Consider the following 16050-nt stretch of genomic DNA (forward strand, 5'->3'; position numbering starts at 1 on the left):
CTTCCGAGGAGTGGCTGGTGGGTTTGAACCGCCAGCCTTCTGGTGAGCAGTCAAGTGCCTTACGCACTATGCTACCAGAGCTCCTAACAAGTAGACACTAGCAACCAAATTTTTAGTCGATGACTGGAATTAGGGAGGTATAGGGCAGCAGAGCCCTACAAAGGCAGAGACTGCTAAGAGTCACTGCCATTGAGTCGATTCCAACTGCCATTGAGTCGATTCCAACTGCCATTGAGTCGACTCCAACTCATAGAGACCCTATAGGACAGAGTAGAACTGCCCCCATAGGGTTTCTAAGGCTGTAAATCTTTATAGAAGGAGACTGCCTCATCTTTCCCCTGTGGAGTGGCTGGTGGGTTTGACCACTGACCTTTTGGTTAGCAGCCAAATCCTTTAAGAGTTAATTAGTGCTTATCAATGCGTTTGATCCTCATAATGACCCTATGGAAAGGGACTGTTTTCCTCCCCATCATTCAAATAGGAAAACCAAGACAAGAGAGGGGAAGGTACATGCCCCATGTGATTTACCCATCTGTGGTGAAAGCTGGGATTTGAACCTAGGCGGCCTGCCTCCTGATTCTGAATGTTTATACACTATGCTATCTGGTGTCTTTACTTTTTGGTCAGGATAGAGAAAGACATAGGTTGGAGATGATACATTCCCATTCGTGTTGACCAACTTCACTGCTGGTTTAGAGCACTTTAGCTCTGACCCGATATGTGGAGGGAGCTGAGCCTACTGCCCCCATTGTGCAGTCATCAGAGTCTGCCCCCCACCGCCACCGCCCTGCCATTCCCATTCCAGCAAGACTTCCCTCCAGTGACCTCCCCATGGCCCGCCTCCCTTCTTAACAACTCTTCCTTGGGATGATGTTTGGGTGTGTTTTCATCTTGGAGGATCAATGCTCATTTCCCTCTCAGCCCATAATTCAGGTTAAAAAGAGCCCACAATATACTTGTCTGTCGATGACCAGAGAAAAAAAAGAAACAGTGTCTTCTAAGAGAGAGTAGGGAAGGCAGCTGTTGGCGAGAGATGGATGGGGTAGGAGGGACACTGCAGCTCCCCTGGAAGGCTCCACAGTCCCTTCTAGCTTTCTCTTCATGAGACACACATCCACACAGTGTAACTGAGTCATTTGGCATCCACAGCTGGGAAATGGTCAGACTTCAGGAGACCGAGGCGTATCTTACGTTGTTTCCACAGTGAGTAGCCAGAGCATTTTTCTTTCATAAGCCTCGTGTTGTAGCAAAGGCCATGAGGCTGCAGTTTGGCTGGGAAATGGGGCAAGATGGCAGGGGGTGTGCCCTTAATGTTTTCATCTCTACCCAGGCAGGGATCAGTGCCTCCGATTAGCACTGTCCAGTAAAACTTTCTGCAAGGATGGCAATGTTCTACATCTGCTCTGTCCAACATGGTAGCCTCAAGCCACTTGGCCATCAACCATTTGAAGTATGGCCAGAGCAACCAAGAAACTGAATTTTCCATTTGACTATTTCTTCATTTCAAAAGCTACATGTGGCTAGTGGCTATCATATTGGACAGCACTGCTTTAGACCAAAGAGAAGTCAGTCCAGGCTTACCTCCTCCTTCCTCGCTCTCACTGTGGCCCTCTCTCTTGTGTAGCAGAGTTATTGGGCTTAAAAGCAGGGGCATGGGTGAGATGACCTCTCAGAACATCCACTGAGCTCCCATTTGCCCCAGCTTCCATTACAAAGATGCTTTCAGATTCACTTCCTCTTTCTCTCTTGGGCAGATTCATACCTTTCTCCATTTAAAGAATATTTATTGAATGTCATACACTGGAGAGACAAAGATACATGGTATTGCTCTGCCCTTAAGAAGTTTACAGTTCAAATTACAAGCTAGAATGAGAGCCAGAGGAGAGCCAGCTCCCCTTTTCATTTCTTAGAGATTCTGGATGTCCTCACCTTGTTTTCTGGCTAGGAAAAGAGACTTTGCCATCCCTGTCCAGGGGGACTGGCAAAGCCCTACATTCTTCCTGGGCTGTGAATTCTGATGGATGACACCTTAGTTTTGTCAATTTCTGTAAGCCAACTTAGAATATCTGGGCCACCCAGTTTTCTCTTAAGTCTGATTATAAGGTCAAGATAGAGCAAGAAATTGCCATCAGCCCAGGGCCAGGTTAACGGTGCCAGGGCATGACTAAAAGCCCCAGGGTGGAAGGTTGGATTTCAAGGAACAGCAGGTCCCCAGCTGGACCCACCTATTGGCTGAGACAAGGCAGCAGGGTGGAGTCAGAGTGCTTCTGTACAGTGTGTGAACCGTCTTACCTTCCAAGACAGCAACAGTAGCAAGAGGGCAGGTTTGCAGAGAGTGGCCAAACTGGGGGAGGGTATATGCATTATGCTCTGTGCTATGTGTAACAAAAACAGGAGCTCTGGTAGCACAGTGCCTAAGGCACTTAACTGCTAACCAGAAGGCTGGTGGTTCAAACCCACCAGTCACTTCTCGGAAGGAAGGTTGGGTGATCTACTCCCGTAGTGATACTGCCTCAGAAACCCAAGGAGGGGTCGCTATGAGTTGGGTCCGACTTGACAGCACATAACAACACCACCACAACATGTGTAACCTGCCACCCCGCAACACCTTTGGGCCCATAGCAACTGGGCCAGCACCCAACTCTCTGCTGGGATATGGAGAATGGTGTAGTCGGCAAGTACATGGTTGTGTTGTTACACAACAATATACCTGTTTGTGCAGTTAGGTACCACTGCACCAGTGTGATTGGGGAATACCTTCTGAAAGGAGGAGGAAATGAGTTGGCCACCCTAATAGGTCTAGGCTGGGATGTTAGAGAGCTGATTGGAAGAACTGGGGATAGAACCCACACCCTATCCCAAAGGTAAATAGCAGGAAATCTGAGAGCCCCACTTCTGACCTGGGAAAGATCATGAGACTAAAGGACCCTCCAAAGCTCTTGGAGTCCCTGGGTGCTGCAAACAGTTAACACCTGTAGCTGCTGACCGAACGGTTGCCAGTTCAAGTCCACCCAGAGGCACCTGGCATTCTACTTCTGATAATTCAGCCTTGAAAACGTGAGGGAGCATAGTTCTACTGCAACGCACGGGGTCACCACGCACTGGAAGGGACTCAGTGGCAACTGTTTTTTCCATACCTTCCAGGAGGAGGGAGCCCTGGTAGCATAGTGCCTAAGGCACATGACTGCTAGCTAGAAGGCTGGCGGTTCAAACCCACCAGCCACTCCTGGGAAGGAAGGTTTGGCAATCTACTTCCGTAGTGATAATGCCTGGGCAACCCAAGGAGGGGTCGCTATGAGTTGGGTCCGACTCGAGGGCACATAACAACAACAGGAGGAGGGAGAGACAGCACGTTTCCCACCCTCTGTAGAATCCTCTCAAAATGGCATCTAGAGAAAGGAGTAAGGTCTGTGAAACGTGTCTCTTCCCTTCCTGATCATCTTTCAGTTGCAGATTAAAGAAACAGGAGGGAGTCAAGCACAGATAAGCTCTGTCCGCCTTTACCCCCCATCCTAGCTCCCAAAACCCACACCTGTCTTCTCCACCCTCTCCTCACATCAGTTCTTTCCAGTCTTCACTTAACCATCTTCCTGGCTTTCTAGTGCTTGCTGGAGACACAGGGGAGAGGGAGAGGATTTATTTGAGTCATGGTCAGAGTAGGAGACAGAGGTTAGACGTAAGTCCTGGGACATGGTGTGTGGGCCTCACTCTCCTGCGCCATCTACTGGCCATATTGGGGTACTGGCCTGTTTGTGAAACCGATTCCACAGTCCACTGTGGAGTACCTTTGTTCGGGGGCAGAGCAGCCTTCACCAGGAAGCCCTCCGTCATGTCCTATTGAAATCTCTTCTGCAGCTCTGGTCCGTTTCCTTTTGATGAAATAGCTCAGGAGTAGCCAGTCTACTTGTGCCTTCTCCTTTGATCTAAAACTTAAACCCTTCCAAAACTGAAAGCCTATTTATGACTCGGCCACAAAGCAGCTGAGTCGGGCTAGCTGGCCCTGGCACTCCAGCTCTGGTCTTACTTTCCAGCCCTTTAATCTTCGTGGCTCTGCGCTGGCTCACTGCCAAGTTTCCACTGTCTTTCTGGAGCCTACAGGTGACCACAAGACCCTGATTAGTATCTTTGATACTCGACTCTCCCACTGCCTAACTAATAGGTCCCGTGGGGTTAGGTGGCACCAAAAACCAAGAGGCACATCAAAACATTAAGCCTGCCCTTCAGAAGCAGCCAAACTACAAACGGGAGGGTATGCCCTCAGGAGCCCTGCTTGGGGAAGGCGGGTAGAAAGAGAGATGGTTTGCAAAATTATCCTCAAAGAATAGGAATCTACTTATTGTTTCCCAGCATCCTCATTGTTTGGCCCCAGGGCAATACCTGAATGCTTTCAAGAAAAGACTAAAACTAAAAACTAAACTCACTGCCTTCTAGTCAGAACCGACTCATAGTGACCCCTCCTTGGGTTTCTGAGGCAGTATCACTACGGACGCAGTGGCTGGTGGGTGTGAACCACCAGCCTTCTGGTTAGCAGCCAAATGCCTTAGCCACTATGCCACCAGAGCTCCTAAGAAAAGACTAAGAGAGTTCAAAGTAAATTGGACAACTGTTAACAGCCCCCACCTCCTCCAGGAAGGGTGGCTAAAGGTTAAGTGTGGGCGAAAATGCCCACCTGAGAAAAAGCTTCAACAACCTCCAAAAGGAGGGCTGTGAGTGCCAAGTGTCCATTGTAACAAAGGTTAAAGAGAGAAAGAACAAGCCGAGGTGATATCAAGACGAAGACCTTTCTGACCGAACAGACAAAACAGACTCCCAAAGGAAGTGGCCAGAGGAGGGTGGAATGGCATGCCCATTCCAGACGTCTTTAAGAACTAGGCACAGGCATACAGACCTGTTTCTCCTTGGGTACAAGGAGATTATTGACAGGATGCCAGAGCTGAGGCAACCAGCCCTAGAAGGTGAGTCAGCTTTCTAGGTTCCTTCCCTTTGGAGAGCTAAGTCCAGGGTGTCCAGCTCCACAGAACTGTTTGCTGGCTCTCTACGCCAGGCTGGAGCAGCTCACTGAAGGAGTTGCCTGTCCTTTCACAGTGGTCAGCACTCACCCCAGCCCTCTTGCCCTCCCGCCCCTAAAATGATCTGGTTACAATCAGGATTGGGGAAGGGGTTTGTCCATGCACCCCACGACATTCCCAGCCTTTCGATGGCAACCATTTCTTGCCATGTCCCATACTCCAGCAGTGGTCAGCTGCTTTTTGAGGATTAGAACGCTTGGTAAAGCCCAGAGAGGGTGAGTGGAGTGTGTCATCTTTGTCGTGATTAGCTCTCTCTTTCCCTGTCCCCCGCCCCAGACTTGAGCCTCAGGTTTGGAGCTAGATAACAGAGCACTAGGCTTTCCAGTCACAGAGTCCCCTGTTACAAGCTGTGCTCCCCCTGCATCCTCACCCCCATTCTAACTGGTCCCACAACCAAGTTGACTTAACCCCAGACATCTCTGTTAACTGATCCCTAGAATGCTGAATGGTGCCTATTATCAATGGTGCCTATAATCAGCGTGCTGATTAATCATCACAGAAGCTTTTCATAAAGTATTAAGACATGGGGGACATCCAGACACGGCTGGGGAGAGGGGGTAAAAAGCCAAAAGGGGATCCTCATGTTCCATTTTGCTCAGGGAGAGCCTGTCCACTGCCTTGCTACTTGCTTTCTCCCTGTCATCCTCCCAACCCCCAGGAGTGGTGCAAACCCTTGGAGAAACCTCCCTGCCATGGCCTTAAAGACCGGATACCTATTTAATGCAACTTGGTGAATCCTGAGCCAAGGGAAAAACAGGTGCTTGGGTGCTTCCTACCACCTGCCATCCTGACCAGGTTAAGCCAGGTCTCTGACTGCCTCCCCTCACACACACCTGGAACTTCACCAGGAGCCAAGAGAGAGCTCAGCAGTCAGGTTCCATGCCAGCATCTGGGAACACAAAACGGCATGTTCTTATAAAGCTTCCCCTTCTTTGCACTAACTTCTCCTCTTTCCCAGCCCCAGTTTCTTGTCATCCCCTCTCCTGGGCATCCTGGTCCCAATGGATGTGGAAGCGGAGGAGAATAGGATTTTCCTTCACCCCATTTTTGTTACCTAGGGTCACCCTCAAACCGTAATTCATTCTTGCAGCATTTGACAGAAAAGAGGGCAATGCAGATCTAGCCTCCCTGCCTTTGATGAGCCCCTAGGGCCTGGTCTCACAAATGAGCTTTCTGGTCACCTGAGAACAGTGACCCAAGGGTTCCCCACTTTGGGTCTACTCAGGCTGATGGAGTCAAGGAGCTAAGAGGAGTAATGGGACCCCAGACAAGGGTGCCTATATGAATTTAATTGAAATTGGTGGACCCAAGAAAAAGGCCAGTGGGGGGTGGAATTAGCGATCAACAAATAAATGAACAAAGTCCTAGTTCTTTAAAGGTCATAAGTCAGTTAAGTATAGACTGTCACCAAGTCACTACTATATATAACTGCTCCGGCCCCCAGCCAGCTGTCTCCCTTTTCTGCCTGAAGCTGAGTAATGTCCCAGCCGTGTAGAGAACAGAGCCGGCTCTGAGCCAGAGTGAGGAGTGAGCCTGCCCAGTCCCATTTGCCCTTCCCCTCTACAGCCATATTTCTGATGCTACCATCCCCCGCTCCCTTTCTCCTGCTCTTCGGGATGCTCCCTAACTATTCTAAATGCCCAGCAACCTCCTCCTCCTCCTCCTCCTCTTCCTTTTGCCCAGGCCCAAATACAGTACCTCAGATCCCAGCAGTTCTGAAAACACAAAGACCCCACTAAGAGAACAGACATGACCTTTCTTGTCCACACCTCAGCAGACTCCTCAGTTAGCGTGGGCCTCTAGGTTTTGTTCCTATATCTTAGCCCCATCTACTTAGCCATCTCCCTGAGAATCAACCCAGCTGACCACAATCTTAGTCCTCGGATCACATTCCCTCCCCCTTCCTCTTTGTGGCCCCAGAATGCCTTCTTCCTCCTGTCCAACTTCCCCTCAAAAATCAGCACAACATATTCAAGATTCTCCTGGTCCGTGAAGTCTTCCTAGACTTGCTGTTCTTGACCACAGATATCCCAGCTACTTCTCACCATTTAAATGCTGGTTGAATCTTATTCCCTGGTTGTTTCCCTGCCTTCCCCAGTCTGGTAAGGTCCATGAGGGCAGAGGCCACATCCACTTCACCCTTTATCACCTCCCTCACCCCAAACCTTGGTCCTGGACCCTGGAGGCTGATCCTCCACCCACTTCTTCCAGCAGAGAGAGAATCTCGTGAGCACGAGGAGCCCACCACCTCTGAGATGGCGGAGGAGACCTACTCTCCCAAGATCTTCCGGCCCAAGCACACCCGCATCTCAGAGCTGAAGGCCGAGGCGGTAAAGAAGGACCGCAGGAAGAAGCTGACCCAGTCCAAGTTCGTGGGCGGAGCGGAGAACACTGCCCACCCCCGCGTCATCGCAGTGCCGGAGATGAGACAGGAGTCTGAACAGGTGAGTCCAGAGCACCTGCCCCATGGCTCCAGTGGCTTCCAAACCCAGCAGCCTCCATCTGCCAAGCAGGTCAAGGGGCGTTTGTGGCAGCAAGAGGTGTTTAGGATAGACCTAGCAGAAGACCTGGCGATCTGCTTCCGTAAAGATTAACAAAACACATCCCCTGCCCTTGAGTCCATTCTGACCCACAGTGACCCTATAGGATAGAGCAGTGTTGTTCGGTCCACTCCAGCTCATAGCAACTCTATGTACAACAGAAGGAAACGCTGCCAGGTCACACACCATCCCCACAATCCTTGCCATGCTTGACCCCATCATTGCAGCCACTGTGTCCACCCATCTTGTTGAGGGTCTTCCCCTTCTTCACTGACCCTCCACTCGACCAAGCTTCATATCCTTCTACAAGGAATGGTCCCTTCTGACAACATGACTAAAGTAGGTGAAAGGAAGTCTGGCCATTCTCACTTCCAAGGAGCATTCCAGCTGCCCTTCGTCCAGGACAGATTTGTTCATTCTTTTGGCAGTCCATGGTACTTTCAGTATTCTTTGCCAACACCACAATTCAAAGGCACCAACTCTTCTACAATCTTCCTTATTCGTTGTCCAGCCCTCACATGCATATGAGGCAATTGAAAATACCATGGCTGGGGTTAGGTGTACTTTAGTCTTCAAAATGACATCTTTTCTCTTCAGCACTTTCAAGAGGTTTTTTGCAGAAGATTTGCAGTGACAGAGAAGAACTGCCCCATAGGGTTTCCAAAGCTGTAATCTTTACAGAAGCAGATTGCCACATCTTTCTCCGAGGGACTTGGGTAAATTTGAACTGCATACCTTTCAGGAAGCAGTGAAATGCTTAACCACTGCATCACCAGGGCTCTTTGCATAAAGATTTCAGCCTAGGAAACCCTACAGGGCAGCTCTACTCTGTCACACTGACCCCATGATTTGGAATCAAGTGATGGCATCCAACAACAAAAGACCTACCACTTGCCATGGTCACTCTCCTTAGGAGAGTTTTCAGAGGTTATATTCATCAGGGTGCAGCACTGTTGTTCCATGGTACAATTCTCACCTTCTGTGCAAGAGACCCAGGTTCAAGTTCCCAGCCAAGGCACCTCGTGCACAGCCCCACCCCTCTGTCAGTGGTATCTGCTGGTGTGTGGACAAGTACGGAATGAAGCTGCCAGGCATGGAGTATGTCCATGGGGACTTGCAGTGCCACGCCTTTGACAGCAGCAACGTTGAGTGATGCTTCGCCTCCCTGGTCTCCCTCACCCCGTTCCCCCTCCCCTTGCCCCACCTCCAACCAGTGCCTCCCTTCACTCTAGGATGCCACTCATTTCATCTCATTTAAGGGGAAACAAAAAACATATATATCTGTTTGAGGGAGAAGCCCTGGCACCTTTCAGAGGGGCTGGGGGAGACAGGAAGGGAAAGTATATTTGTCTCAAGTTTTCACTTTATACCCGAGCAATGGCTGTGAGACTTGGAGCTATTTAATGTGTGTGGAAAATGAAACTTTAGAAACAATCACCACACTCCAGACCTACTGCTTCCAGAAATTGCAAGAACACCATACATGGACCAGATACCAGTGTCCATGATGAACACCACACATGGACCAGATACCAGTGTCCATGATGAACACCACACATGGACCAGATACCAGTGTCCATGATGAACACCACACATGGACCAGATACCAGTGTCTATGATGCTGGACAGGTTTTAGCAGAACTTCCGGTCTAAGCCAGACTAGGAAGAAGGCCTGGGAATCTCCTGAAAATCAGCCGGCAAAAATGCTGTGGGTCACAACAGTCCCGTCCCCAGCTGCTCGTGGGGCTGGCACAGGACTGGGCAGCCTTTCTGCTCTGTTGGGCACAGGGTAGCTGTGAGCAGAGGGATGCTTTGAGGGCAGCGGACAACAACAATAGCATTTATAGGCCCAAGGGCTTGCATGCAGGAGCACGAGCGGAGGTGATGGTAATTGAAGGAGAGTGCCAGCCACCCCCAGCAACCACACGCCAACTGTGCAAGCCTGGAGCCACGTCCAGTTGTAGGCAGAGGCTGAGCATCCCCTCTGGAGCACCCAGAGAGGGCCACCTCTGAACTGAATGACTAAGCAAAATGGAAATGCTAGAGGCAGGCAGCAGCATGAAAGACCAGGGGAATAATATGCCCTGTGCACCCGGCCAAATGCAGGTGTTGTACATGCCTCAGGCACATGACAGGTGAGAGGGAGGCAGGATCCTTGATTGGGACAAAAGGTGGGGACTTTCCTGCAGGCTTGCACACTGCAGATCCTTGACTCCTGCACCCTGGGCCTGTTCTGCATATCTGGGTGGTTCCCACCTCAGTCCCGGGCACACCTCTCATCTCTCCCCATCCCCACACAGGGTCCCTGCCGCAGACACATGGAAGCATCCCTGCAGGAGCTCAAAGCCAGCCCTCGCATGGTGCCTCGTGCCGTCTACCTGCCCAACTGTGACCGCAAAGGATTCTACAAGAGAAAGCAGGTGCGTCTCTTGTTCCGGGATCCTAAGTCCAGAGGAGTCCTGAAATGGCACCTGCCCAGAGATCTCGCACTCTTGCATGTGTCTTAAGACGTCTACCATGACAGATAGTGTTTTTCGAACCCCCAGCATCCATTCACAGAGCACAGTCAGGAGCACATGTATCCCTCCTATAATCTACTTAACATTAATCGATTCACTATATCTACATGAATTCATTTAGAGGAAACTCTTAAGTTACTGCATCACATCATGTGTTGTATGTACTACTTCAATTCCTTCCTGATAGGCATATATATGCTGTATAAAACCAAACTCCCTGCCATGGAGTTGGATCTGACTCATAGCAACCCCTCCTTGGGTTTCTGAGGCAGTATCACTACAGAGGTAGATTGCCCAACCTTCCTTCTGAGGAGTGCCTAGTGGGTTTGAACTGCCAGCCTTCTGGTTAGCAGTCAAATGCCTTAGGCACTATGCCACCAGAGCTCCTATATATGCTATATATACCTTTTATTTTAATGTATGTCTTCTCCATGTACCATCTGAAGTCTTTTCATGTAGGACATAGCCAAACCACACTTGAGGCACCCCAGCTTCAGGTTTAACCAGAAATACTTAGCCTGTCAAAGCAGTACACAGGAAGACAGTGGCTCCCAAACTCACTAGGGCATCCAGTCACCTGGCGGGTTTTGTTAAAACACAGATTGTTGGGCTCCACCCCCAGAGCATCTGACTGCTTGGTCTGGGATGAACCCTAGGATTTTCCAACAAGTTCCCAGATGACCCTGATCAGTAGGTCCAGGGACCACACTTTGAGAACCCCTGCCTTCATGGCACCGCTGATCTAAATTAGTGGCTAAGAGCTGTGCCACTTACTAGCTTACCCCGGTTCTTGACTGCTTTTTTATTCTGTGCCTCTGTGTCTATGGGAATAACAGTACCTACCTCACACGATTAAGAGGAATAATGGATTAATATTTGTAAAGCACTCGGGATAGTGCCCACTATATAGGAGGTGCTAATTGGCACATGATAAAGCTGTGCTAGTGAGGCTTTCTGTTATCGCTGTATCAGATCACATAGCTCTCTTGAGAATGCCAGGTTGCAGGACTGTGAAGGTATAACATTAAAAAGAGATTGCGGAAGCTGGCCAAGGGCAGATTGCCTAAATTCACATTTTCCCCTGGGCCCTCCCCATGTCATGGGGACACACAAATCCCCAAGAGTTGAGTATAACCACCCCCTTCCCAACTCTCTGGGATGATTCTACCTGGGGGCGGGGAAGAGGAAGGGCCAGGTAGGAGCAGAGACTTGGGCTGCAGCCCCCCTCATTGCCTGTTGCTCTCCCCACCCCAGTGCAAGCCTTCCCGTGGCCGCAAACGTGGCATCTGCTGGTGTGTGGACAAGTACGGGATGAAGCTGCCAGGCATGGAGTACATCGACGGGGACTTTCAGTGCCACGCCTTTGACAGCAGCAACGTTGAGTGATGCTTCCCCTCCCTGGTCTCCCTCACCCCACTTCCCCCACCCCTCGCCCCACCTCCAGCCAGCGCCTCCCTTCACCCTAGGATGCCACTCATTTCATCTCATTTAAGGGAAAAAAAAACATATATATCTGTTTGAGGAAACTGAGGACCTCGGAATCTCTAGCAAGGTCTCAACTTTGAAAGTGGCAACAACAGAGACATGAAAAGCTAAGGAGACCCCCTTTACAAGGGCTAGGTTTTATTTTTTATTTTTTTTTTTTTCTTTTGTGAGGCAAGTCGAATGAACAGGGAAGGGAAGAGAGGAAGAACAAGAGACAGAGAGGAAAAGAAAGCACATGGGTAGGAGAGGAGAGAAGGAAAGGTCAAGAGAGTTCCAAGGAGGAAGCGGAAGTGGGCAGGAAAGGAAGGTCATGGGACCACAGCTGGATCCATCTTTTGCATCCAGCCCTGACCCGGGTTGGGGAGAGTTTGGGGCAGTACCAGCTGTGGCCCAAGAGGTGGCATTTGGTGACATGCTTGGAGTTTTCCCCGTTTGGATTGGTCAGTAGGAGAAGGGAAAAGACATGTTGATGCCTCTCCTGCGTCTGTCTCCTCCTCCAGCCAGCGATGTGGATGGCTCGAACCCTGTCCTTCCTTCTCCCCATGCCCCAGTAGGGTGTTCTCTCTCCCCAAAATGGATACAAACAAAACTGCATTCCATTCCTTTAAAAGCAAAGCAACGTAATAACTGAGTGACATTAGATAGATTTTCCTAGACGGATACACAAGTATTGAATATGGGTGCATAATTCCCTCCCCGTACAGATTTCTAGAATCAGTTCACACCCAAATATTGGAGCGACTCATTGCTCCAGGGTGACTAGAAACACACGCTCAAGTGTGTGGTTTCAGCCCCTCATTTCATTCAATCCAGGGCTAACGCAGCCTCTGTGGGGGAGGACAGGCAAAAAAAAGGAAAAAATACGTGGGCTTGTGTTTATCTACAAGGCTCCAAATAGTCATATAAGGCATGTAAATCTTCTTTTTTTTTTTCTTTCTTCCTTCCTTTCTTTCAGTGGTTTGCATTAACTTTTCAAAGTAATTCCTATGGGGCATTGAGAAGCGTCCTCATTCTGGGAAAGCCAGGAGAACCCAGTTCTTCTAATACAACCCATAATACCAATTTTACCTACTTCTAGTCAAGACTTTGTGGGACAGACTGTTGGATTCTCTAATGATCTCCCATGTACCTGTGTGTTCATATGTACCTGTGTGTGCCACCAAGCCAGGGAGATTCCAGTGGTGCACACACCATGTCCCCAGTACATCCCATGTTAGTCTTCAAACCCTCAGGAAGTAACTATCTCTGGACTTCACACCAATAGAGCTTAACAGGTCCAAGTGTGACCCACTGATCCTGCCCCACAACCCTTTCCATTTCATCTGGACAGAGCCTACATTTTGAAAGCTTCTCTCAGTCTTCACGCTGGCAGAGCAGGAGAGAGATTGAAATGAGAGATGGTAAAGAGGGAGCTAGAGGGGAACATTTAAATACAAGGAAAAGAGTCAAATTGATGGTTCAGGTGAGGGTAGGTGGAGTGGAAGAACAGAGGGGTGACGGCATTCTAGCTTTGGAACAAAGCCACAGATTAGGGGACAAAGCCAGTAGAACGAACGTCCTTTGGCTTCCCCACCCTGTAAGTCCTCTAGGATTCAAGAAGAAGGAGAGATGAAAATGGGCAAACAAACTGTAAATGGAAATGAACTTAATCCATGCCATAGAGCCACTTAAGGTGAGAAACACGAGGTCGGTTCTGGACTTGAGAAGCTGGAAGGGAGAATCGGTAGAGACTGGTATATGCTTTGGAAGGGACAAGACTGTGTTCAGATGCCCACATTCACCCTGCACTGAAGGACTGAGACCAAAAGGTCTTTCGAGCTCTTCTTCCACTCTGGCCAGCCCCTGCTTCCTCCCCTGGCTGAAGGATGGAAGGAAGGACCAGGACAACCAGAGAACGGATGCTTCAGGGGAGCGGGCTTTGGCAGCCAGATTCTGAACCGAGAAAAATCCTGTACTCCACTGACTTCCTTAATGGATGGGTGGCCTTGGGGCTGTCCTCTGAGACTGGCGATAGCCTGCCTGGAAAGGGGACTTGGACTGGCTGAGGAGACTCTGTGTGTGGACATGCTCTCCATTCCTGTCTGATGGCATGATGCAGTGGAAGCCAGCCCAAAGAAGCAAATCTGTTTCAACTAGTAGAAAACATACCGCTGTGGAACTTGGGGATGTTGCCTACTCCCCTGGGTACAGTTGGCTGGAGATGGGAGAGATGGCCAATCTTCATGAGACAAAGGGCCAGATGGGGAAGGCAGCAGTGAAGCCTTACTGACCTGCCGTGTCAGTCAGCATGCCCCATCTCTCTGCACAACTGTCCCCAAACCCCCAACTCACATTTCTAGATGTCTTAGGCCAGTACCTAAACCTTTTCCACCTTACTCTTCTTTCTGCCCATTCTTTCTTTGATCTTGAGCAGGCCTCTAACTGAGATCTGCCAAGTGGATACTAGGGTGCCATTCACCCTAAGAAAAGACTGAGCCAGGAATTGCATTCCCCCTTTCAGCCCTCCCAAGGCCTGGACCTGATTCTTAATAAGGGGCTCTCTCTTTTCCCCTAATGTTTGCTGGACTTTGAACGGACCTCTGCCCCTTACATTGGCGCTTTCTTTGCTGTCAGCCATAAGGTGGGGGATGATGACCTGGTTTAATTCAGCCAGACTCTTGAGAGTTCCAAGATCATGCCTACTGACCCAAACCTGTGAGTCTCCAGTACTTGCAGGGGGTGATTCTGGGTAGCTGGCCCCTCCTACAGGAAGTTGGAACTTCACGTACAGGTGGAACTTAACCTCCCAAATAGGAGGCCTGACCTGAGCCAGGGGCATGAGACCATAGGAAGGGAGTCATTGAAGGAAAGATGGAATCTCTTCCCTTAGCATGCGGGAGGGAAGGCAGGCTTGGAATGGTGTGAGGATGTTAAGTCCTGAGCAGACATCTCTTTGACTGCAGGCTGGCAGTTGGCCAACTCTCTGCTCATCTGGAGACCTTAGATTTCCAGGTTATCAAACTCTCCTTCCATGGCCCCCCATCTAAGAGACCACAGGAGGTCTCTTCTCATCCCCCTTCTGACCTCCTCACTCCAGTGTGGAGAAGATACCTCTGTCTTCCCCCACTACTGCCAGGTAATTGAGGGAGGCATAGCCAGGACAGAGCCTCCCTCCAGCCTGCTCTGACCCACCCAGGCAAAACTAGGCCTTTGGGAAGGATAAGACTCAATAGTTTCACTGACAGCCAGGCCTAGACAGATAGGCCTGGAGACACTGAACTCCCAGGGGAAGGAAGGGAGGCCCAGGGAGGCCCTGTGTTATCACACCTCCTCTCCCCTTGCCTTATTTTCCCATCACCCCTCTCTGTGGTCTCCATGGTAACCCCAACAGGGTTAACCTCCTCTGGCGGATGTGGCCCTCAACCACTGTCCTCCACTTCCTAGCTCCATAGCAGCAACAGGGCTGCCGGGATGACCACCAAGCCCCCCTCAGTGTGGGGCTGTTTCCCCACCTCCATGCACTCAGACCCCTAGAGGGCGCCAGTCTGGGAACTACAGACAGGCATGGGCCAAGAAGAACCCCTCTGATCTCCAAGAGGAAAGTTTTTTGGCTCCCAAGAGAAAGGAGGCCATGTTTTGAAAAGTGGTTGGACGAGGGCACACGAGTTTCACCAACCAGCAACCTGGGCGTTGTACTGTCTTTATTTTTAAAACCACTAAAGTGCAAGAATTATTTTGCACTGTTTCTCCACTTTTTTTTTTTTTCCTTTTAGGTTTTAGTTTCTTTAAAAAAAAAAAAAAATGCTTTCTGGATTTTCTAATGGAGTATATAGTTTTAGCTGTTTCCACAGACTCTGGCCTTCTCTCTAAGTCCTTCTGGGTGGGCAAAGGAAAGGCAGAAGGGTCAGAGGGGAAGGGGTTCCCAGCTGCCCTGCGCCCATTCACCCCACTTTTCTGGTCCCTGGTCACTAGCCTGAGTCCGATACCTGCCACCACCACCACCACCGTCACACAGTAGCCCACATGGATAGTACAGTTGTCAGACAAGATTCCTTCAGATTCCGAGTTGCCGACTGGTTTTTGTTTTTGTTTTTGTTTTGTTTTAAGACAGCAATAACCACAGCACCTATTACTGTAGTTCTTTGTAGTTTGACATACATACATACCATAGCTCTGTTCTCTCCTCTTTTTTGTTTTCAATTGTTTGTTTGTTTGTTTTTTTAAATAAATGCTCATAATCTTGACTGGTGAAAAGGATGGAAAAATATAATAAACCAACAAACAAAACCAGTTTGTGAAATAGAAAAAAAAAAAAGGCAGAAAAAAAATTGCCTGAATGCGAAAGAGCTCGGCGCCTGTGTAGCTTTCGTACTTAAGAGAATAAAAAGAACAGGAGATCTCACATTTTACTGAAAAGTGAAGATTGCTGTATGCTATTTATTCAACTTATAATTTATG

General features: G+C 49.5%; 1 protein-coding gene across 1 annotated transcript in view; it reads left to right on the plus strand.

The window, feature by feature from the left end:
- Window positions 1–11514, plus strand: part of IGFBP5 (insulin like growth factor binding protein 5) — a 19932-nt gene extending 8418 nt beyond the window's left edge. Inside the window, exons 2-4 of the mRNA XM_007959771.2 lie at window positions 7284–7513; window positions 9910–10029; window positions 11383–11514. Of these exons, the coding sequence (XP_007957962.1) occupies window positions 7284–7513; window positions 9910–10029; window positions 11383–11514 (482 nt within the window). The remainder of the gene's footprint in view (window positions 1–7283; window positions 7514–9909; window positions 10030–11382) is intronic.
- The last annotated feature ends 4536 nt before the right edge of the window (window positions 11515–16050 follow it).

Source organism: Orycteropus afer, unplaced genomic scaffold, assembly GCF_000298275.1.
Source record: "Orycteropus afer afer isolate SDZICR_OR568_19922 unplaced genomic scaffold, OryAfe1.0 scaffold00002, whole genome shotgun sequence".
NCBI lineage: Eukaryota > Metazoa > Chordata > Mammalia > Tubulidentata > Orycteropodidae > Orycteropus > Orycteropus afer.